Genomic DNA, 24924 nt, shown 5'->3' on the forward strand with positions numbered 1-24924 from the left:
ATGAGATGATGATGGACGTTTTCGGTCCTCATTAGAGCTGCTGCCACACTGTTGAAACATCATCGATGCAACAAGTATACAATTGCATTCTGATGCTTCTGACCAAGCCTCTTTCACACTGTCCAACTTCATTTATGGTATCGCGAGGCAGTCCGGAGAGGGGGGACATGCTTCTCCAGCAGAGCAGGGTGAACTCCTCGACCCCTGCCACTTGCTAATTTTTCAGACCCCGTCGTCATGGTGATGATAGCACGTTCAACGCGGGATTGGTTGGCAGACCGGAGCACCTAGGGAATATCGCCCATCTCCCCCGTTCTGCCCTGCCTGACTTCAGCGGAGTGTGGAGGAATGCATTAATATGGCCATACAGCTGTCAGATCCCCCATCTTTCATTTTTATTCAGTCCATTTCTTTATCAACACCATCACAGCAGGTGCGCATTAGATACCTGCGCCTCTTATGGGATTCCCTCAAGAGATGAATTGGGGGTGACAGAGTCTGCTTGCATCCATTTATAAATATACACTCACATGGGAAAGCATATTACATAATTGTCTGATTAATCTAGGACTGTCTAGACTGTTTTGTTCCTACCCATATAAAAGAAAAATCACAAATGAGGTCTCGTTATTGCCTCAATTTTTCTTCTACACACAAATGAGATGAAACGGAGAATCAGTACATATTATATTTTGACCATTTGGATTTTGACTACACCTCCTATTTAAAAAAACACACCTTTCAATTTAATTCTGTCATCATTTACTTACTCTCACGTTGTTACCTTTATGGGTTTCTTTATTCTGTAGAACACAAAAGAAGATAATTTGATAAATGATAGTTGTGGGTTTTTTTTTTTTTTTTGAGGGGGTATCCCTTTTATGGCAGCATACCATTAATTTTAAATTACCTGCTACTCTCTAGGGTTGTCACAGAAACAAGTGTGATTTCTTAGAACGCCTATATAATAGGTGCTTACAACACCTTGAAATTGATTTTATCAGCCTTTTACATAAATTTGTATTTTACGGGGTGGCTAATTGGTATGAATTCATAGAATGTGAATTATACAAAAACGTGATTCTTCGAAAAAAAGCATTAACGAAGCCCCACCCCCAAACCATGGCCCTAACCCAACGTCACTTAAGTGAAAGCAGATCGTACCAAAACGTACGAATAAGATCGCACAATACTGAAATATATTTACTATTTTTTTGGGTGTAATTTAACCTATCCTGTGTTGTTTTAACCAAAAATGCTGGGTTATTTTAACCAATTATTGGGTCAAATATAAACATTTTCTGAGTTCATTTAACCCAACAGTTCGGTCCGTTCCTTTGTGACCCATTGCTGGGTTGAATGGTTTAAACTAGGGATGTCAATTTATGCAATTACCCATATTCGATGATTGTTTAAAGCAACACTAAAGAGTTTTTTACCTTAAAATAACATTTCCAAAAGTCGTTCATAAACTTGAAACAGGGTGAACGGCACTTTCACATTCGCATTGCAGCCCTCTACGCTGTGTTACAACTAACCCCTCAGCACACTATGAAAACCACTAATGTTAGCGTAATTCTTGCCGTTGTTTTAAACAGGCTACACATGATAGCTAGCTGCCAACAAAATAAATGTTCCTTTCTTATCAAAAATCGTGTGTCAAATATATTTTTGTTCATATCCTTAATACTGATTGAATAAGGTCACGTCAAAGATTGAAATCATAATGAAATGAATGGCTAAAATCAGACTTTGATGCTCATTATCTCAGAATTTGATTTTGAGACTTTAGTATGGTTTTTACAGACTGGGTCACATATAAAAAAGTTTTTTTGTTATGGCTTTTTCTCACATATTAAGAAATTTGTATCCATTTATAATTGAACTATTGTTAGAAAAGGGCTGGATGAATGCATACATTGTGGATACTTGTCTATTATAGACAGATATATATACAATATCCACTTCAAGTATATAGACAAAATAGTATTGAAATATTTGCCTGCAAACTAATTTTTAGCAAGTGTTACAACTAACCCCTGCCTGTTACAATTAACCCTATATGGGGTAAGTTGTAACGTTTGCACTTCTGTCATGTTTTGTGTACATGAATAGTAAGTAATAGAAACAAACTTCAAATGTTCATTTGTAGCAGAGATGTGTGTGTGGCTTGTTTAAAAATATAATGAATTAAACTCAAATATTTTTTTAAAGATTGACCCAAAACTAAAAAGCGTTAGGTTGTAACCCGCTCTCCCCTACTTGTAAGTCACTTCAGATAAAAGTGTCTGCCAAATGCATATGTAAATGTAAGTCTCCTAAATTACAACAAAGCAATAATCTTTTCCTCTGGGTATGGATGAAGACCAGTAAGGATGCTGTTTAGAGTCATGAACTCTTTCCATCTCTGCGTAGTTTACATCTCCAATCAAAGCTTATCAAGATTTCTGTGCCGTTATTATTTGAAAAGTGATTGCACGGGAGGCACAGATTATTACAACTTCTGTGGTTCTTACAAGTGCAAGTGCCACACAAATACACATGCAAGCACACAAACAGGCACAAAGCTTATTTGGCCGTCCACATTTATGTTGCTAGGAAACAGACTTTCCATGAAGCTTTTCATTATTTTAGCAATACTGTTTATTTTCATTATTCAGACTTCAAAGCTTATATTGGAGAGCAAAAAATGAAGATTATTTTTTACTGACACACATGCAGTGCACACACATCCTGTGGTCTGAACTTTAGAGACACAACAGAAATAATGGTTTGGTAATAATGAATCAGATTTATGCCATGGAAAATTAAATGTTAAGTACGTAATAATGATTCTTTGGTTAGGGCGACATTTAGAGACAAATGATTCTTCAGAGTTCAGGCAGAAAATAAAAAGTAAATCTTACCCACACAACAGGAAATAAAATTCTGGATGGAGCTCATTACCTCTGATTTTATCCGGACCCTTCGGGTCGTATTGCATGTGATTACACTGGTTTCTAATGCTGCTGCCAATCAGTCATATTTCTCATATTTTTCACAGAGTAGTGTGCGTGCATCATAATACGAGATCTTACTCTTAACCAGGTCATTTAGATGTCGGTCACAGCTATACAAATGTTACACAACAAGGCTTTTACTGTTGCGTGTTTTCCAACAAAGTGATTATAAACATAAGGTTAAACAGCTCCATTGCGTTTAAGATTAAAAATAAACACTTAATCTCAAATTTACCATTATTGTTTGTTTTTTGTAGTTTGTCACGTTCTGGGCATTTTCAATTTATTTGTACAGAGCACAGACAGCGGGCTCTATTCGTTTTAGAACATTATCTATTAATTGCTTTGCCACAGACGCATCTCCGAGCTGTAAATTTTCTCACTAATATGAAAACTTATGCAAGTATCACAATATTTACACAATTTATATTCAGTTCAAGCTAGAGTAGCTATGGCAAATAACCACTTTTACATACAAGAGGAGCTTAATTTAGGCTTATGATTCAAGCACATAAAAGTAGATACAAAATATGACATTATCAGGCTGTCACTTTTAAAAATAAAGGTGCTTTACAATGCCATAGAAGAACCAGTGATGGCTGAATTGTTATCAAAAGAGGCGTTTCTAAATCTGGTTGTCATAAACAAACGAGTAACGTCCACTCCAGTAATTGACGAGAGACGGATAACATGAACTCCACTGCTTACTCGTTGGTATTCGCTCCCGAAAGTTGCTCATAATAGAGGGTATGCACGTGACGTCACCCTCGGCGAAAGTGACTGCGGTTACGCCCACTGAGTGGCAAAAGACAGAGCAAGAAAGGAGAAGTAAATAGATTGTACATGCCAACGTCCACTGACCACAGGTTGACAAGTTGCTAGGGTCACTATCAAGCAGAGCTTTTACTTTCTACTTAAACATATTTTTCAAGTATTTGTATTTTATCCATGTTTTTCTTAATAATAGTCAGTTTTAATAGCATTGTCGCAGCGCGCTATGAAAACAAGCCATTTTGTTGAACGATTGCCACTCAACAGGGCAAGTTCCAGCGTGGTCACGTGAAAAAGTGACGTAAATGCATACCCTTTATTCTCACACTGTTGTTTGTGTCGCCGAAAGTCGCCAAGCTTCCATTCAAATGAATGAGATCGCGTCACTCTGCTACTGCTAGTCTGAATGTAGCTGTACTGACTTTTTAAACTGGTTCAAACATATAAAGCTAAACATCTCTAATGACTTGCTGTGTGAAATTCTTCTACTTTGTTCTTGGCTGTTTGCTGAAACACAAGTTCTTGAAACTCCGCCCTCTTCTTGTAAGCAAGCTGAGAGCAACAAAAACTGAGCAGTGGGCGGCAGTGGCTCAGTGGTTCATGTAGGTTGTCTACAAACCGGAAGGTTGGTGGTTCAATCCACGGCTCCACTGGACCAAGTGTCGAGGTGTCCTTGAGCAAGACACCTAACCCCAGTTGCTCCCGATGAGCTGGCTGACGCCTTGCATGGCTGACACCGCGTTCGGTGTATGAATGTGGGAGTGAATGGGTGAATGTGAGGCAAGTTGTAAAGCGCTTTGGATGGCCATAGGTCTGTTAAAAGCGCTATATAAATGCAGTCTATTTACCATTTGCTCACAAATGGCCATTTTAAAGGGACATTACACTTTTTTTGAAAATATGCTCATTTTCCAGCTCCCCTAGAGTTAACATTTGATTCTTACCAATTTTGGAATCCATTCAGCTGATCTCCGGGTCGCACTTTTAGCATAGCTTAGCACAATCCATTGAATCTAATTAGACCATTAGCATCACTTTAAAAAATAACCAAAGAGTTTCGATATTTTTCCTATTCAAAACTTGACTCTTCTGTAGTTACATCATGTACTAAGACAGAAGGAAAATTAAAAGCTGCGATTTTCTAGGCAGATATGGTTAGGAGTATACTCTCATTCTGGCGTTATAATCAAGGATTTTGCTGATGTAACATGGCTGCAGCAGGAATAGTAATATTACGCATTGCCCAAAAATAATCCCCTGCTATTGAAAATAACCAAGGGGTGTATTTTTGGGCAGTGCGTAATATCACTACGCCTGTTGCAGCCATGATACAGCAGCAAATTCCTTGATTATTACGCCAGAATGAGAGTATAATTTTCAGTCAGTATTAGTGCACGATGTAACTACAGAAGAGTCAAGTTTTAAATAGGAAAAATATTGAAACTCTTTGGTTATTTTGTAGCGCAATGCTAATGGTCTAATCAGATTCAATGGATTATGCTAAGCTAATGCTAAAAGTGGTACCGCCAGACCCGGAGATCAGCTGAATGGATTTCAAAACGGTAAGAATCAAATGTTTAACTCTAGTGGAGCTGGAAAATGAGCATATTTTCAAAAAAAGTGCTATGTCCCTTTAACATGCTTTAATAAATGATCTATGGGGTATTGTGTGCTAAAACTTCACATACACACTATGGGGACAATCTTGTAAACACTAGGAGACCTTAAATTAAAAGGTATTGGTTTTAATGACAGAAGTTGGGAAACACTGCTTTAACGCAAGAGTGACAGATAGACTTGCCTGGAGGTACAAAAAAAATCTGTAAATACCCCTGTGATGATGTGCTATATTAAAAGGTTGTGGTGTAGCGCACCTCAGAAACCCCCCACCTCCTATCAAAACGATGACAAATTGCCCACTTTGGATTTCGCCGTGAGCCGCGACCCGTTCTCTAATCCGTGACGAAATTTGAAATCAAATTAGGGTGCGCTATTAGATAATACTGAGACAAAAAGCTATTACAAACTGTCTGATCTAATCTATAGCTGACAAATAAGGGAAACCCTGACACTTATCCCACCTCTCTGTTTTTGCAAACACGCAGAGCTGTAGATCTCCCATAATCTGCAATCACAGTCACCTGTAAATACAGTTCACAGGAAAAGGACACTTTGCGCATCTCCGAATCATTTGCATAATATTAATGAGTAAGTGTCTGGGTTAGGGTATTAGATCTCTTTGGTGCTAATGAAGGAGACAAACATCTTCCTGCAACCCTAATGATGGCAGTCATATAGCCAGAGGCAGCAGCGCTGAATAACTGAATTGTGTCAGTTCCAACTATAGTGAGCTGAACCACATTCATTGACCCCGGCTAGTAATGTTTGACCAGCAATGGCAGCAGTCATTCTCCTGTAATGTGTCAAAAAAAAAAAAAACAATAAAGAAGAAGGGTACATCAAATGAACCGCAAAACAACCATTTAGTTCAGCTGTGCACGTAACAGGTGTTTTTCCCTCCTGGACAGAAGAGGTGCAGTCATTAAAAATAAAGCAGCTCATATTTTAGGAGCAGCTGTGATAAACAGACGTGTTTCGGTTGCTATAGAAACCACAAGGTTCGTATGCCCATCATTACGTTCGGCTTTCAAATCAGTCGAAAAAGGAATCAAAACGAGACAGGCTGAGAAGACGGCTGAAAAACAATCGACTTTGTTTACCACGGTTAAAGCCGTAGCTTTGAACATGACTTGGGTTATGTAGCTTTAAATGACTAAGTGATCTAGGTCAAAAAGACTTGTGATGTGCAATCTTGATCAAACGCACTTCTGTTCATTTAAAACCGCAAACATGTCCGTATGGGGTAAAAAACAGATTATTTTCTTGTAGCAGGGGCAGAAACACTAAAAAACACTTATATAGCTGTGCTATATTTACAGCATGTGGTGTTGGGATGCACTGTGCTTTTTCGTCAAGATCAAAGTAGCTCGAATTCTCGTTCTTAACTAACCGCAGAGACCAAACCAGCTCGGGCTGCGCTGCACAGAAACTGCGAGAAAACCAATCTTGAATGATAATAAAAGGCCTTGTAAAACGGCATTCAGCCAGAATGGTAATTGTTTCATGATCCACACAAAGGCCATTCTTGTACCGCATTTTTAACAGAGATAAAATTGAAAAGTGATAGAGCAACGTGTCAAGATTGACTCATACTCAAAGCATGAATGTAGTATAGACGTAGTAGGCGTTTGGGAGCATAATGAGTCACTGGCCTGTTCATAGACTGTCATACCACCATCTGTTAAGATCTGCGGGAAGTTAATAGATCAATAGAAATCTTCAGACATTAAAAACACTGAAACAGAAGGCTTTTGCTCCAGTAAATCTATAGAAACTCTATGTCTTACATTTTTCCTATTGATTTGGTTTATAGCCTTGCAACACTTGACAGCTTAAAAGGTGCCATGGACAAAAGCAATGAAGATTATTCAAATTCAAAAATGAATAAATTCGAGATACCAATTGATGGTTTGAAAATGAAATGAAATAAAATGTGAATGTTGGTGTAACTGACAAACTAATGCTAGTCAGAGATGAAATGTCTAACCCAGTGGTCTCCAACATGGTGCCGTGGGCACCAAGTTGCCCCCACGGCGTCTGAGAGTTGGCCGCCAAAGCACGTTCTATAAATATTATCAACAAGCAAACAAAAAACGTTTTGAGTAGACTATATCAAAAAAGTAGCCCTCCAGATTGTTTTGTCTATTGTGGTAGCTCTTGCTCACAGAAAGGTGGGAGACCCAGATGGTAAACACCATGCTGTGAAACTCTAGTGAGATTTACCTTGACTCAACCCCTCAGCAGCATCAAGTACATTATTGCTCATTATTATCGAGTACATTATTATGTGTTTTAAGAGAATGAGGGTTACAATCAACACATAACAAGCATTATTTAGCAAGAAACGACATACTTATTCTTAATTGCATCGGGCAAAGATTTGTGTAGTGCAAAATGAGCCATCAATGTTTCTGGGTTTCATATTCCTGATGTTGTAATATGGGTAAAAACATAATACTGGATGAACATTGCATGCACGCCTTTCACTTGAAATACAGTAGCTGCTGCCCAGTCTCACGTAGATGCGTATAAATAGCACGAAGTGTAAAAATCGTGCAATACATACGCCAAATTCCACTTTGGCATGCATGTGATACGCCGGTCCTTCTCATTCACTTGAATGGTGCATCTTTTTTTTGTCGGTTTATTTGGTGGTTTCTAAATTTTTTCTGTTTTTTAAACCATTTTAGGGTGGGTTTTGGGTTTGATTTTTGTTTTGCTTAATGAGGTTATATAATATACAGGTTTCTCCATGTTTTTGTCCATATTTAAGCCATGGTCGCTTGGAGTTGGGGTAAGAGTTGGGATTTGGGTTAGGATGTCATTTTTATATATAAAAAAATTGTTCTAACCCTAAACCCAAGCGAAAATGGTAAAAAATAGCAAAAAAAAGAGAAACCAATAAATAAAATGACAAAAAAAGATGCACTGTTTAAGTGAATGGGAAGGACTGGCGTATCATATGCACGCCAAAGTGGAATTTGGTGTATGTATTGCACAATTTTTACACTTCGTGATATTTATACGCAACTCCGTGAGACTGGGCTGGTATATAGGGGAGAGCGGGGGCAAAAGTAAAATTTAATTTTAAAAGATAATGTTGTAGAGAGAGATAGATTTTTGCTGTGTTCAATAACTCACAAGTGTGGTCTCTTTCAATACCAGGTGGAATTTTGTAAAAATGTAAAACGACTTCAGTATAATTTCACTTTGAACATAAGTGGTGAATTGTTACTTTCGACCCCACATGCAGGGGGGGTCGAAAACAAGATAGATTTTTGTGTTACACATGTTTTTATTAAATATACATGACTATGACCTTGTTAATATGTAACTGCAAACATACTTTGTAATTTATTGTAAAAAATTATGAAATTACATTTTCATTTTAAAATTCAGGTTTATCAAATGTTTCAAAAGCAACCAACAGTACAAACTTGAATTGTTGAAAATAAAACATTTTTTCCACTGTTTGAACACTATAAAAATAAAATTAAATCAAATTAGAATAATATAAATTTTCAACATGTACAACAGTATTAGCAGCAGGACAAAAAGTAACAAGTGTTACTTTTGTCCCGACAAAAAACTCCTCACATTTAAACACGATTTACTTTTATTTTGAAAACCTCAGAGATGTAAAACTTCAGGATGTGTAGGGTCACTAAATAACCTGTAGATTGATCAGTACTTTAACACATGAAACGAAAAACACAACGCGTTATTAGAAATAAATGACCGCTTTAGGGGCCTCATTTATAAAGCGTGCGTACGCACAGATTTGGTTGTAAAGTTTTCTCATAAAAATCCACGGCAAAGTCATATTTATACAAACTGTCTTTGACGTGGAAAAGTGATTAGCGCCACATCAGGGTCTGGGCAGACGTACACACTTTTGCTTGTCTGATTGCTGCAGGTTTTTGGAAACATAAGCCAATCTTGCTGCTCAAATTTGGTTTAAACATTGACAAGCGCTCTTTTATATGTCTATGACATTAATAAGGCAGCCTTTAAAGGCGGAGATCTAAAACTGCTCGGCTGTGCACAAGTTCAAGTTCATTTGCAATTTATAGATTTGAAAAGGGTATGCAAATTTTTTGCGTGTACGTTTGGTTCATGAATCACATGTACGCATTTTTGATAAATGATCGTAAGATCAAATGTAGGATGGTTTTTACACAGCATTTTATAAATGAGGCCCCAGGAATTTAGTTATCATAGTCGAAAACACCTTTCTGGATCTACACGCGAAAAACGGTTTATGTAAGATGCTGTCATAGTTTGGAATACAAATGTTATCAGGGCTCAGAGAAAAACGCTTTGTTACTTTCGTCCCGCGTTACTTTTGCCCCGATTCTCCACTAATACGTTTTTATTCTTTTATATTATTAAAAGATTTACAACATTGATTTCTGATATGCTGAAAATTTTCAATATCCAATGCTAATACCGATAGGCTAAGCCAGCAAAACTGAGCAAAAACTAAATTTTTTTAAGTTTTAAGAATGATTAAATGATAATAAAACACTGCACGTCTTCTACCACTTGAAGGTGTAATGTGTTTTTTTAGCAGAATTTAGCAGTGAAATTGCAAACTTTAATTCTACGGCTTGCTTACTTTCCAAGGGACAAACATCAAACATCACCGTCAAAGACAACGTCGGGACAAAACGCGCTCTATTGAATAGTTTGTCCGTTTAGGGCAACTGTAGAAGCATGACAGCGACTTTCATGGAAGATTTATGTAGATAAAAACAACTCATTCTAAGGTAATAAAAACAATACAGTTTATTATGTGCGGTTTTTATACACCACTAATAATATATATTATATTGCATTTCTGTCAAGAGATCCTTCTAAAAGTTACATATTGCACCTTTAAATACATGCAACTTTTTGTGAAAGGTAGGCTACAAAAGCTTTTCAGCCAACAGGAGTAAATGATTGTTTCTTGTTTTATTACCATTATGATTGGAACAATATTTTCGTAAAAGCTGATCGTGGATACATATTTTTTTAAAAGCACTCCTTACGAACATGTAAGCTGCCGTGCAAAATCATCACGTCTTTATGTCGGCAAATCATATCATTATTTTCTGTATCTGTCCGATGCCGATGTTTAATTTATAAGCCATTGACGGCATACAATATCAATGCAAAAATAATTTTATGCATCCCTATTAAAATGTTAATGCAAAATTAAATCTGTGCCCTTATTACATGAAGAGAGGAACTATGAAAAGATTATCACCCATTTATGATGGTAATTGTATCACCACTGTGAAAACAACAGTATGTCCCTGGAAAATTATCATATTTAGGCGTCATCTGTCTAGAGAAGTTGTGACTCTGAAGAATTAATGATGGTTCTAAAAAAAAAGTTTAACTTGCAGATAAAACTGCTGGGTTCTCATATATAAAGCGTGACAGTTCCCACGCAAAGGTTGATCTATAGAAAAAAACTTGACCAGAGAATGAGCTTGCATGGTGGGACCTGAGGATAATTCATGTACGCACACTTGCAGATGATCTGAAACTTATAAAGGGAACATTGCTGTTGCATTTTTTTGGCATATGCCATTTTTGGCTTTTGTGCGTACTTAGACTTTTAGTAAGGATTTTACGCATAGTTTTATAAATGAGACCCCTGGTCTGTATGTGATACTTATTTATTCTCCATGTTACCAAAGCCCTTTTCACACAGAGATTAAGGAAAATACACAGAAAATGCTCTGAGAATTTTCCGGGATCGTTTGATTTTTGGTTCATTCACACTGCCAATGATTTTCCGGAATCTGTATGTGCATTCACAAGCATACCCTAAAGATCCCGGAAAGACACATAACATATTTAAATTCTTGCACTTGGTAGGTTTTTTCCACAGCGTCTGAAGTTTGCCAATTATATCAATTATATAATTATATTTTTTTTCTCGAGAAACCACTTGCATGCTAGCCTGGTTAAAACCAGCCCATTCTGAGTAGTAACTGAGTTATGGTCTGGCAAACATTCATAGACAAATCATTTCCAAGGGGGCGTCACCAACAGACGTCGCTCAAATACCTCTGGTCGCAATTGGATAGACCTAAAACCAATCACAGCGATGAAGGAGAGGATGTATGCAGAGCTATATCAGATCCAGTCGGTAAGACAGCAAAAAATGTTTTTAGATATGAAGGCTTTGAGTGTTGTTCTTTGCTCGGGTTTGAACAAAAAGGAAAAGTTTAAATTGCTTAAAACAGACGCGATAGCTGATTCGAACGAGTGATGCTCCATGGCAGCATCCATCTTTGTAATGTATAAAATCTGCTTCACTGTCGCTGCGCTGTCGTCAACATTTCTGGTCCCGTAATTTTGACGGATTAGAAATGGGTTTGAATGGCCTCTTTGCCAGACTCTTTGCAGGGCAAATCTAAATTTGCCGGAAGTTGTCTGGGTTTTCCCAGGCTACGTGTGTACATTTTTTATGAAGAGATCATAAGGAGTGTGTGATTTCAACTTCAGTCCAGTTTGCAGACATTTCTCGTCCTGAATGTTGATCTGCTTTAAATCCCCCGTGTCAAAGATCTGAACCATGTTTCTGTAGCCTCCAGAGGTCGCATTTGTAGGCTGCATACGTCATCATACTGTCTAATTTCAGAATATTAACAACTTTAAAGTTGACTATTATTCTTAGTTAATCGTAAATTGTTGTAATATGCTTATGACTTGTGAATGTAATGCTCAGTTAACTTAAATAAACCAAGCTTGATGACGTATGCAGCCTTCATATGCGACTTCCGGAGGCTGCAGCCTTCAGATTGAGAAAACTCCCATAACGTTTTGTTACCATGACACGTGCGTCCACACTACCGCACGCCCCTTATGGCATTGTTCACACAGAATGCTTTCCGTGAATGTTATGGCAATATGACTAGGTCCTCTTTATGGGAGCGATCCCAGAACATTTACAGGACGTGTTTGTGTTCACAGAAGCCTCTCTTTTAATGCCAGCCCGGGTTAAGGTGCATGGTAATGGACACAAGTTTTAAAGGTGCAGTGTGTACATTTTAGCGGCATCTAGTGGTGAGGTTGTGAATTGCAACCTACGGCTCAGTCCACTGCTCACCCCTCGCTTTTGAAACGCATAGAGAAGCTACGGTAGCCTCCACCGGAAAAACATGGAATTGACGGAAACAACTTAGTAAAAATAGTTTGTCTGTTAAGGGCTTCTGTAGAAACATGGCGGCTCAAAATGGCAACTTCCACGTAAGGGGACCCTTTGTGCATGTAGGTAAAAACATCTCATTCTAAGGTAATAAAAACATAGCAGTTCATTATAAAAAGGTCTTAATACACCCCTGATAATATAGTTTTGTATATTATTTTGCATTTATATCAAGAGATCCATCTAAAAATTACACATTGCACCTTTAAGGTCTTCATTGTACAAAATAATTTGGCCTGAAGGCAAACCACGGTGCATTAAGAAATCTGGGTTTTATATACAAGAAATGCATAGAAAAACAAAAAAATCACAAGTAATAAGGCATACATTGATTACAATTTTATTTGTTTTTAATATTTTCTGATCCGTCATTTTTTCCTGACATTGTCCTGTCAGGTGTATTTTTTTGCCAAACTTTCTGAAATTCTTCTCAAAGCTGAACTTCAATTATACTCCAAACAAACGAATGCAACATGCAGACATATTTTGAATGCATCTTTCATAAAATATATAAATAAAAAGCGAAGATGTCAATGGTTCAAAGATGGACATTACTATTGTTTATTTTTCTGTTCATCTTCTTGGATTTTGTGTCCTTTACAACACCACTGAAAAATAGGTTTCTAACGAAGAGTGTTTTAAGACAGGGCTTCCCAATCCTGGTCCTCGAGGCCCCCCTCCCAGAACGTTTTAGATGTCTCCTTATTTAACACACCTGATTTAACTCATCAATTTGTTAGGGAGACATGTTTACCATTTTTGAAGGCTGATAAGTTGAATCAGGTGTTTTAAATAAAGAGACATAAAACTTTCTGGCAGGGGGGGCTCGAGGACCAGGATTGGGAAGCATTGTAAGACACCAGGTTGCATGCTTTTAGGTTATAACCAGAACTTGTATCATTCTGAGTGCATGCACAGTTTTTGCTTTCACTGTGTGCTTAACCCACCTGTGTATGGTAGTGCCAGAGCGGCGTGCAATTGTCGGTGGGCTTCCTCCAGCACTGGCTGCAGCCGGAGGCTCTCTCCTGGTCCTGAGGGACTGACTCCTCTGCACCTGCCTCAGCACACTGCTTTTCAGATCCAGCAGTGTCGACATGCTCACTCACGTCCTGCAGCAGAGACAAAAAACTGCATCAGACCCACAGCAGAAGAAAGGGAAACAATGAGGGCCACACGAGGGAGCACCCAGGAGAGAAGAGAGCAAAGAAACAAGGTTGAGCTTGCAACGGGTGTGATGAATAATTACAGACATCATCCCTCCCTCTCATAATTCAGTTATAAACACACTTGCAAAGGGCGCATGCTGTTTCTGTCCAGCGCATGTGTCAGGCGCATTTGTCTTCGGCCGCCTGCAGCAGGTGGTCATTGGCTTGAGGAGCGAATCCTGCCACTACTCTCAATATCACAACGCTGGAAATTTTTCACCTGAGAACTCAAGTGTGGCGTGGATGGACGCCGCAAGTTCTTGATTACGATTGACTGGAATCATGGGATTATACTCCGTGCTCTTAACTTGGGGAGCCGTGAACAACAGCCACTTCATTCTGGGTTAGAAGTGAGCGTGACTCACTAGCGTGCCAAATGCAGTCACATGTAAGGGAAAGACAACTTGTAGAGAAAAAGAAAGAATGTGAGAAAATAGATCACAAAAGAAAGAATCTGAAAGAACAAGCGGTGGAAAATAATCTTTATTGAGATGTCACGTGGAGATGTACAAACACTTCTGTCATCTCGTGACAGTAGATGTCCTCTTTTGTCAAATCTCTAAATGTTATGGGGAGGAGTTCTGAAGATCCCCGTTGTTTCAGTTGTCTATGGATCAAAGACATAAAATACAATTATGGCTCTATGTTTTAGTTCTAGTATGATCTCGCATGATTCTGGGAATTTAGCTTTGCGCTGTCACAATGAAATGACAGTTTTAAAAGCAAGTGCATCAATTATTGCTACACCATTACAAGAACCAGTTTAAACCCAGCAAGCAATAACCACGACTAACTATAGACCCAATGTAGTCCAGCTATGAATAACCCAAAATAACCTATAAATAACCTTGAATTTGGTTACATGCCATTTTTTCCAAATACTAAACGTATATTTCATCATGTAAGGAAAGTCAACAGGTGTTTAAGTTGTTTGCTTTCATTTCTTTTACATGTTCTAAGCATATAGTGATGCATGGGTCGTCTCATTTGGGGTTTGGGCGGATAAATAAATTGTCACTTTATTTGCGGGGCAGGTTGGGGTGGGTCATTAAAGGGGACATTTCACAAGACTATTTAAATATGTCAAATAAATCTTTGGTGTCCCCAGTGAAGTTCTATCTCAAAATACCCCACAGATAATTTATTATAGCATGTTAAAATTGTCACTTTGTAGGTGTGAGCAAAAATATGCCATTTTTGGCTGTGTCCCTTTAAATGCAAATGATCTGATCTCTGCACTAAAGAGCAGTGACATGGTTGGATAGTGCAGATGAAGGGGCGGTATTATCCCCTTCTGACATCACAAAGGAAGCCAAATTTCACTGACCTATTTTCTGGGTTAAGTTACTGGGTTGTTCTTTTTCACGTTTTCTAGGTTGATAGAAGCACTGGGGACCCAATTATAGCACTTAAACATAGAAAAAATATGATTTTCATGATATGTCCCCTTTAAAAACAAAATAAAAACCATGTATATTATATGCAATTCCCTATAGCAGGCGTTTTCAAACTTTTTGTGTGTGTGGATCACTATTTGTAATCAAGAATTTTCATGGACCACCTCATAATACTCATAGTAAAATATGTCTTCACAAAATCCTGAATTAATCTGCACCTCTAAATAGGTTTACTAGCACTAAAACTATAACTGGTCATCACATTAGTACAACACGTTTGTTAAAAAAAAGTTTACTGCACAAAACAGTGGGCACATATTTTATTTATTTATTTACTCGAGCGCCCGAGGGCATGGTTCATTTGAACAACGGGCTTATTTCCATAGCAATGGAGTAGTATGAAATTCATACAGTAACAAGAACACTTGGATATAGTCAACATATCAAAACCTTTGGCGATTTTAGGGGATTATTTAATAAAGTCCACTTAACAGCACATCTGCAAAACATTTTAGAAACGTGAGATCAAGAAACTAACTGAAAATTAAAATAATAACAGGCCTTATTCATTCCATTTTGTTTCATATAAATTGCCTATGAAGGCTTAACTTGACAATTTAATTTAAAATTTATATTAATATTCTTTATATACATATTCTTAAAAAATATTTTATTTTATATTTTATTTTGCCTTTACACTGACCACCTGCAGTACCCTCACGGACCACTAGTGGGGAATGGCCGCCCTATAGCATATATTAAATATTTGGGAATATATATTTTCATATTAGGTTCTTTGTAACTTGATGTCCCCATACCTCACGAAAGCGCCAAGCAGCTCGTACTGCCAGCCACAAAATCAAAACAAACTGAGAAAAAAATTGAAGATGAAAGACGAGGTGTGTGGGAGAAATTAAGGTCGAGAATTTGTGAATACAAACGCTGCTTTATAAATGTTGAAAATGTTTATTATCATCCTATCTTGTTATTAATATGACCATGCTGGTTTCTATGGTTTATTTGCGTATGTTGTTGCCAGTTTACAGGGCAATGTAATCAAAAAGTGCTGTTTTTAAGCACTTTGAGGCTGAAATTAAGCTTGCTTTCACTTACATTACAAATGCAGAGTATGTCTATTTTAATGTGGAGCGGGCGGGTTGTAAAAATAGATACAGTGGTGCTGGGCGGGCCAAATATTTCTTAAAAGCATGATCCGCTAGTTGGAAAAAACCATGACGCACACATCACTATACGCATTGTCTATTATTGGGCTATAATTAGACATCTATTAGACTTTCACAGACAGCCCAAATTTTGTGTTGTTTTAGCCAAGATTGCTTGCTGAAAAGCCTCCAGATAATCGAAATTGTCATTTAATTTTTTTAAGAAATGCTGTAGTGTTTTTAATAAATGATTTATCTGTACAGTTCATTATTTTTTTAATTCATGTGTCCTTATAATCTCATAATCAAAAAACAATAACCTCCAATCCCCTCAAAACGTGTATGGCTAGAAGTGATACAGCTACCGGTCAAAATCTCGCTGGATGAGGGTTGTTTTCATCCTTATCCTGCCCCTAAACCCAACATTTCTACTTGGCCGTAGCTCTATCTCCTATAGCCAAAACCCTCAAAACGACTTTTCTTCCTCTAACAAGTTATGGCATGAAGATGGTTCAAATTTTTTCTTCAGAAGCTGTTGCACTCGGACATAAGTCACAATCAACTTGTGTTTCATGTCAATTTTTAACCACTTTGAACCACTTGACTGATTTGAGATGGGTATGTGGGAGTTTTCGGGAACAAGATTGTTAACTTTCAAGCTTATTGTTTTTATGTTCCAGAGACCCCAATAGTAATAATAGTTTTGAAATTATTCATTTATCTTACTTAATAGACAGATGATAATAAAGCCACACTCATAGTATAGTAATGTTGTTTCTGTTTGGGATCTATTGCCTCCACACAGAAAATTGGGTTAAAGGGTAAAATGTACTATATAATGTATACAATCTTAAAGGAACACTCCACTTTTTTTAAATAGGCTTATTTTCCAGCTCCCCTAGAGTTAAATATTTGATTTTTACCGTTTTGGAATTCATTTAGCTGATATCCGGTCCTGGCGGTACCACTTTTAGCATAGCTTAGCATAATCCATTGAATCTGATTAGACCATTAGCATCGCGCTACAAAATAACCAAAGAGTTTCAATATTTTTCCTATTTAAAACTTGACTCTTCTATAGTTACATCGTGTACTAATATAAGATATTACGCAGTGCCCGAAAATAGTCCCCTTGGTAACTTTTAATAGGACTATTTTGGGCTAGTTCCTAGCCATATCAGCCTAGAAAATCACAACTTTAAATTTTCCGTCAGTCTTGGTACACAATGTAAATACAGAAGAGTCAAGTTTTAAATAGGAAAAATTTTAAAGCTCTTTGGTTATTTTTGATGCTAATGGTCTAATCAGATTCAATGGATTATGCTATGCTATAAGTGGTACCGCAAGACCTGGAGATCAGCTGAATGGATTCCAAAATGTTTAACTCTAGAGGGTCTGGAAAATGAGCATATTTTCAAAAAAGTGTCCCTTTAAATTGTTATTGTTACAAGTAGACCCGCTTGACCTACATATTTCAAATACCAGCTTGCGAGTGCCTCCCTAACAACCTTATAGACTGTTTTATCAGATCCACGTGCATTGTTACTGTTGTGCCTGGCCTGAAGTTAACCTCTGGTCTGTGTTTGTTTATCCGTGTCGCTAGTGGCTAAACTGACCTCTGAAACAAATACATGGTCAAAAATAAAAAGTTTCTGTTTTCTATAAGATGAGGGGTGATATTGAACACCACTGTGTAAGGAGAGGTTTGGCAGCCAAGCAAGATGTTAAGAATCAGTAGCTTACATTCGATACATTAATTTTCAAACTGATCTCACGGAAAGTCGTGTTTTTTCGTGGACAAAAATGGCACGAAATTCAGCTTTTTTTGTGCCTTGAGCATGAATGTCTTTTTCGTGAAACACCCGCAAATTTCTATAAATAGTTTTTCAGGTCCGTAGCATGACTTTCTTTTTTGTGTCATTTTATGTATTGTTTTCTCATAGTTTTTTCCCATTTTCTTATTATTGTCACTTGTGGTTGAGGTAAGAATCACTTTCTGTTACATTTTTAGACATATTAACCCAAACCCCAACTCTAATCCCAACTCCAGGAGAGAATAAAAGCAGAAGAAAAACATATGAAGAGTTTCGTTGCAAAACGAGATATCTCCGTTTTTTTAATTTTTCATTAATCTCGTTTTTTGGTTGTGCATTCCAATTAATATCAATTCAACTGCAGTTGGTTTGTTTTGATTTAAACCTTCATAACTCAAAAAATACAGCTAAGTAGCACCATAAAACAAAATAATAACATGATAACATAATAATAAACATGTTTTGACAAAAATGTTAAAAACGGATGTTTTGCAACGAAACTCTTCATATAGACACCTATACATAAAAGTACATCCTAACCCAAACCCCAAATCTAACCCCAACTCCAAGCGACAATGATTTAAAAATAGGAAAAAATTAGAAAACAATACATAAAATGACATGAAAAAGAAAGTCACGCCATGGACAAGAAAAACTATTTATAGAAATTCGTGTCACGAAAAAGACATTCGTGCTCAAGGCACGTAAAAAATCTGAATTTCGTCCCATGGACACGAATAAATTAATAAAATTTTGCATGACTATTAAACGATTTTCCGTGAGATCATGTTATTAATTTTACACAGTAACATTAGCTCAGTGTAGTAGTTGATATGCTTTAGCTATATGATTTAAACTAAGGTTATTTAAATGATATTTATTTTGCTTGTTATCAGAAATAATCTCCTCTAGATGGACTCTGTTGTTATTGATTCTTTTAACGGATGTCTACAAGAAATTAAGTTTGGGCCACAAAAGCTGTTTATGTTATTGCCACTGAAACAGTCTATAATGGTCCTAAACATGCGATAAAAGGATTAAACTGGTCATTTATAACTTGGTCTAAGTATATTATAAGATATTAAAGCCCAAGCTCATGTCTATACTGTAGCTGCCCTCAGTGGATTAACTCTGCTGGACATAAGGAAACGACGTGTTTGCTTTTCACAACCCCATAATTTGACCAGACATGCATTAAGAGACCTCAGCGAAGCAGACAAAGTAAAGCAGTTTCGCAGAATCGCAGTGCAAATTCCACCGGTCGCCGTGCTGAAATCGAGTGACACGCATTGAAAAGCGCTGCGGTGCCTTCACCTGAGCTCTTACGGTTGCAATTAGCGGCAGGCCAGCGAGCAGCTGTTTCCCAGGTGAACTCATTTCAATTAGGCATCACGCCATCTGAAGTGGATGTCACTCTGTTTCAGTCATCAGCTCCCATGAAAGGTGAGAACTGACATGCTAACCAACACAAGGCAACAGCTGCCAAGGGACCACTGGCGTAGCTAAGAGTGCAACATCAGCTTCTTTCCGACCGGTGGTCCCCGCTGAGCTGCTCTATCTCCTGCACAGACTCGTGAGTGACACCGTTGCTCAATAGAGAGATGGTAAAAGCTGGCAGTCAAAGGCTTCTCCGTTGGGGATGGAAGGGTCTCTATGGTAACGGCGGAGAGAGACAAGCCGCCGGCGCAGGTACACAGAATTCGACAAAAGCTACACAAAGCATGCTCTTGTTTTCGTTACATCACCTTTTGTCAGTTAAGCTGGAGGTGGTGAACTGGGATTTGGGGTTAGATTTAACTTATTTATCTTTCGGTGTTGCTGGATGCCCCATTCCTGAACTCATAAACTTCCTACGTTTAAGTTAATAGTGCTCTCCTGAGATAAGCAAAATCAGATCACATTCTGAATTCATTGATTTCCGTTTCTCAAATTGTTACAGAATTGTTTTATTGATTTCATAATGTTCTTTTGAATACATTCCTGCTGTCGTGCATATACAGAAGCTGAACGACTCATTTGTAATAGATTTTCGTTCTCATTCATATAGATGAGTTAACCTCCTGATCTTTGTCAAGTAAAATGAGGCAGGGCTGCTGTATAATGCTTTCAACAGCCTGCCACACTGCCTCATTTCTCTGTGTCAAATCCTTCCTGACAAGATATGCCATCCAAAGAAAGAAGTCAACAATGACAAATTCTTGGTTGGTACGTACTGTATCTGTTTAATGTGAGATGTGAACCGCACCACCCAATTGTCAGTGAAGTGAATATGTCATGAATTTTTCACCAGCCAAAGACAAATAAAGTAGATTTTTATGATTATATCATTTTGCATATAAAATTTTTGCTGCTAGGTGTCGCAAAATAATAACAAAGGCGTAGCTTGATGATGCTGTGAAGGAGCTAGAATGATGGGATTTGTGGTCTTCACCTCCACTGCAGATGGAAATCAATCTGAACGGACTTAAAAATCATATTCATGGATGGACAACAAAGGAGGAACATTACACTGGTCAAAATTTCTCTGGATTTAAACATTGTTGGAAATATTTTGGATAAGGTACGAACACAAGTGAAGTTTTTGGATATTTTAAACAATTTAGCTTCTATGTATTTAGAGGGACATTAACCTATCTGATTTTGAAAAATGCTAACAGTAGCCTACTAGCACTAAAATCAAGATCCTACCCTCCATTCAAATTGCCATCCAAAGCCACGCCCCCTCCAAAATACATCAACATGCACAGACCAGAAGCCCATTCACGTCCACAAAGTGAATAACATTATCAAAATAACGAACATACACAACTGTTTTTTTTCATACAGTAAACATCTCCTCACTATCTGCTAGCTGCCTGTCCCCTGAACACACTGTAGAAAAACACGGTCTCTGTAGACAGCCCAGGCTACACAAACTGCAACAAAAACAAAGTGGCCAAACCTACCACCATGAAACATAACAAAGTGTTCCAGACAATAAACGACAAGAGGGATTTGGGAGTGGGGGTTGGGCACGTTCATGACTCTTTCAGAAAGCACAAAACAGAGGGGGAGGAGTTAGCTACGCTCCATTTTGTTTGACAATACTTCAAACTGACGTCACACAGATTCGCTTAGAGCGCCTTTAAATTGGAATTAGATACAGCATGTATTCGGTTGCGTAGACGTAGTAGTTTGCTTGTAATTTTGAAAACATAAATATTGTTACACTATTGTTACGCATGCATCCATGACTCTTTCAGAAAGCACGGAAGGGAGAGGAAGGAGTTAGCTACGCTCTGTTTTGTTTGACAACACTTCAAACGTCAACAAGAAGTGGCGTCACACAGATTCGCTCAGAGCTTCTTTAAATCGGAATAAGATACAGCATGTATTCGGTTGCGCAGACGTAGTAGTTTGCTTGTAATTTTGAAAACATAAATATTGTTACGCTAATTGGTGATGGAACACAAACTACATAAGCAACACAATGTTTCATCAAAATAGACTATCTGAATCCATCTCAAACAATCATATCATGTACCTACCTTTCAAAAAAAAAAAAATTTAACAACCCTTTCAGACCCCAGTTACCAATGTTAATTCGGGTTTTTGCTCTTTGCTGATCCAGATGGTTTTTGTCGTTTCAAAGAATGTCTTTCGTTTGTGTCTCCTGTGCAGGTTGTCAATTCAGTAGGAAAGTTTGTTTGCCTCTGTTTATAGATCATATGTGAATACGCTGGAGACATGTGATGTCTGTGTGAACAGGGTGCGTAGTGGCATGCAAAACACTTTCACTGAAAAGGAGCAAAAATTGCATGCGTCCAATCATTGAATTTGGTCCAGGTTCAATGATTTGTTGAACATGTTTTGGTCCTACACCTTTCACAGAGGACACATATTTATAAAAATACATTTAAACACTTTAAAATAGTGATTGCTATCAGGATGTTAGGAGACTTCTAGTCTCAGCCTCAGAAGTCACGCCCGCAGACTGTTGGCTAAACGTCTGATGTTTTTCGTACACTTTTCTGGAAATCCTGTGAGAATGTCAAAGTCATCTTTGATTGGTTGAACTAAACCAGATTTCCAGGAGACGTGAGTGTCGCAATTCGTTTCGGTCCCTGCAAAAAAGAGCTCTGACGTTCCATTGAGGAAGAGAATCAGTCTTGTTCACATGGATAATAATGACCTGTTACCATGATCAGCTTAACATTGGATTCTCAAAAATATGCAAAGTTCGCAGCATAGACTCTCTAAAAGACGTCCAAGAGTTTTACTTGAGGCAGTTTGTGTAGTCAAAAAGTTCGGTTTTCCTGAATTGCTTGTATGTGTTAAAAAGTGAAGAGATATGCTTCAAACAGATGTTTAACGGGAGCGTCTCATTGGTGTGGCTGTTGATAAAGTGCACAACGTTGTTCTATGGTGAGTAATGTTGTTTATTTAGATGCTATTCGGTTGCGGCTGGTTATTTCAATAACTGACTTGTTGCCAGCCGGCTCGTTATTGTGGGGAGTCCGAAACGTGACGCTAGATGAAACATACTTTGATTGGTTGTTTGACATGTTGGTCAAACAGCTTGTGGGCGGGCTTTGTCCAGAAAGAGCAGCGAAAAACACCAGACCTTCAGTATTGAAGGTCTGGCTTCGCGAGACTAGGAAACTTCTAACCAGCATAACTAAAAATGTTTCTGAATCAAATCAGATACCCTGCCTTCAACAGATCTTTAATTGCGCTACTCCATCTCCTTCTTTAAGATCACAAACTCTTTTTTGGTACATCCTAGGGATTACTAAAAGTCCAAAGGAGGTATAAAGCTTTTTCTCAGATGGCACATAAACTCTGGGATAGTCTTCTTAAAACTGTTTTGGGCTCAGACACTCTCTCCCATTTTAAATCTAAATTAAAGGGAAAATAATCTTATTTTCCAGCTTCCATAGAATTAAACATTTGATTTTTACCATTTTGGAATATATTCAGCCGATCTCCGGGTCTGGCGGTACCACTTTCAGCATAGTTTAGCATAATCCATTGAATCTGATTAGACTATTAGCATCCTGCTAAAAATAACCAAAGAGTTTGGATATTTTTCCTATTTAAAACTTGACTCTTCTGTAGTTACATTGTGTACTAAGGCCGACTGAAAAATAAAAGTTGAGATTTTCTATGCAGATATGGCTAGGAACTATATTCATATTCTGGCGTAATAATCAAGGACTTTGCTGCTGTAACATGGCTGCAGGAGGCGCAATGATATTACGCACTGCCTGAAAATAGTCCCCTGCTATTGTAAATTAACAAGGGGACTACTTTCAGGCACTGCGTAAAAAAGTGGAGTGTCCATTTAAAGGTGCATCTCATCAGTCAAGCATACACATAACGCATCTTGTAACTTTTCATTCTACGTCTATTGTAAAATGTATAATAATAATTATCATTTGCCTAAAATGTTATGAACAGCAGCTATGCTATTGTATATCTGGTCTTTTACTTCCATCTCAGGTTGCCCACACCAAGGTAACTACAGTAGTTATTACGCAAGCTCCAGTCCGGACCCAGCATCCCACAGAGTTGTCAGATGACCTAACACTGGTGAAAAGATGATGCCAGTTCATTTTAAGGACTTCATTTTTAGGACATTTTGTGTTTTATGTATATTCTTTTATTATTATTCATTTATGCCATTGCTGCATCTCGTGCCGAGGACAAGTTCATCTATACACAACTGTTTCAAGGACTATTTTGCATCTGTAGTTCACCTAACCTGCATGTCTTCAGACTGTAAGAGGAAAAAAAAGATCCATGATGACAAAATGCATTAAAAGACCTCCAAACCAAGCGGAGGCTCAAACCTTATGTATATTCTACATTGTGTCTTCTTGTAAAGCAGCTTCGCAACAGTGTAAACTTAAAAAAGTGTTATACACATAAACTTGAATTGAATATTTTAAGCACAAATTTTGTGCCTTCATTGTTAGTGGAGTGTTAAATCAATTAATTTTTACCTCAGGGGTTCTAGGCACATAGAAACGAGGTCCCATGGTACAAAACCAAAATAACTGCAGTAAAGGAAAATTACTGCACAATTTCTCCATACATGATGTATATGATGAACCCATTCAAAATACATGGTCACGTGTCATAAATTAGTCACAGTTTACATCTTACCTCACTCTCCCCTACCCACTCTTTCCTATTTATCATGTTGCTCTCAGCAAGCCAATCCAGCAGGTTTTCATTATAATTCGTGATGGCAGGCCCTGTGATTGTCAGAGATACAATCACAGCTCTCTTCTCTTACAATGAAGTCCTTTATGGATGAGCACTATGAGACGGCCCATAACCGTGTCTCCAATATTTTATAAATTGGAGAAATGTCAAGTGTCCTTCTCATTATGAAGCTTTGAATGGTGGGCTAAAGGTTGCCTGTAAGAGTGCCATTTCTTTCTCTCGATAATGAAACGATAAACACAAATATTTTAACCTGCCAAACCGCGACGTAATCCAATCAGTTCTGTCCTCTAAAACAAAACGGCTTTATCAGATGTGAGATTCTTTCCCGAAATGTGACAGTAGCATCGGTTATGTGGGTGTGGAAAAGCCCGAGTTTTTTCCCCTGAGTGAAACCATTCAATAAAGCATGAGGCAAAAACCCTTCGGTTTTTAACCTGACTGACAGCACACAGACAGCTGCTTGTGAATGCGGGATGTGGGACAGGGCTCATGTTATGCCAAATCTAAAGGTCTCCCACCCTGAATTGAGTCAAAT

General features: G+C 37.8%; 1 protein-coding gene and 1 long non-coding RNA gene across 3 annotated transcripts in view; one reads left to right on the plus strand and one right to left on the minus strand.

Annotated features, from left to right (window-relative positions):
- LOC129431787 (uncharacterized) overlaps positions 1–24924 on the plus strand; it is a 134060-nt gene that overhangs the window by 104306 nt on the left and 4830 nt on the right. The window lies entirely within an intron of this gene.
- baiap3 (BAI1 associated protein 3) overlaps positions 1–24924 on the minus strand; it is a 71666-nt gene that overhangs the window by 36449 nt on the left and 10293 nt on the right. For both annotated transcript variants that reach the window (XM_055189791.2, XM_055189784.2), the window contains exon 2: positions 13545–13706. In XM_055189791.2, coding sequence (XP_055045766.2) covers positions 13545–13693 — 149 coding nt within the window. In that variant the 5' untranslated portion in view covers positions 13694–13706. The remainder of the gene's footprint in view (positions 1–13544; positions 13707–24924) is intronic.

The sequence above is a fragment of the Misgurnus anguillicaudatus genome, chromosome 19 (genome assembly GCF_027580225.2).
Source record: "Misgurnus anguillicaudatus chromosome 19, ASM2758022v2, whole genome shotgun sequence".
In the NCBI taxonomy this organism is placed as follows: Eukaryota; Metazoa; Chordata; class Actinopteri; order Cypriniformes; family Cobitidae; genus Misgurnus; species Misgurnus anguillicaudatus.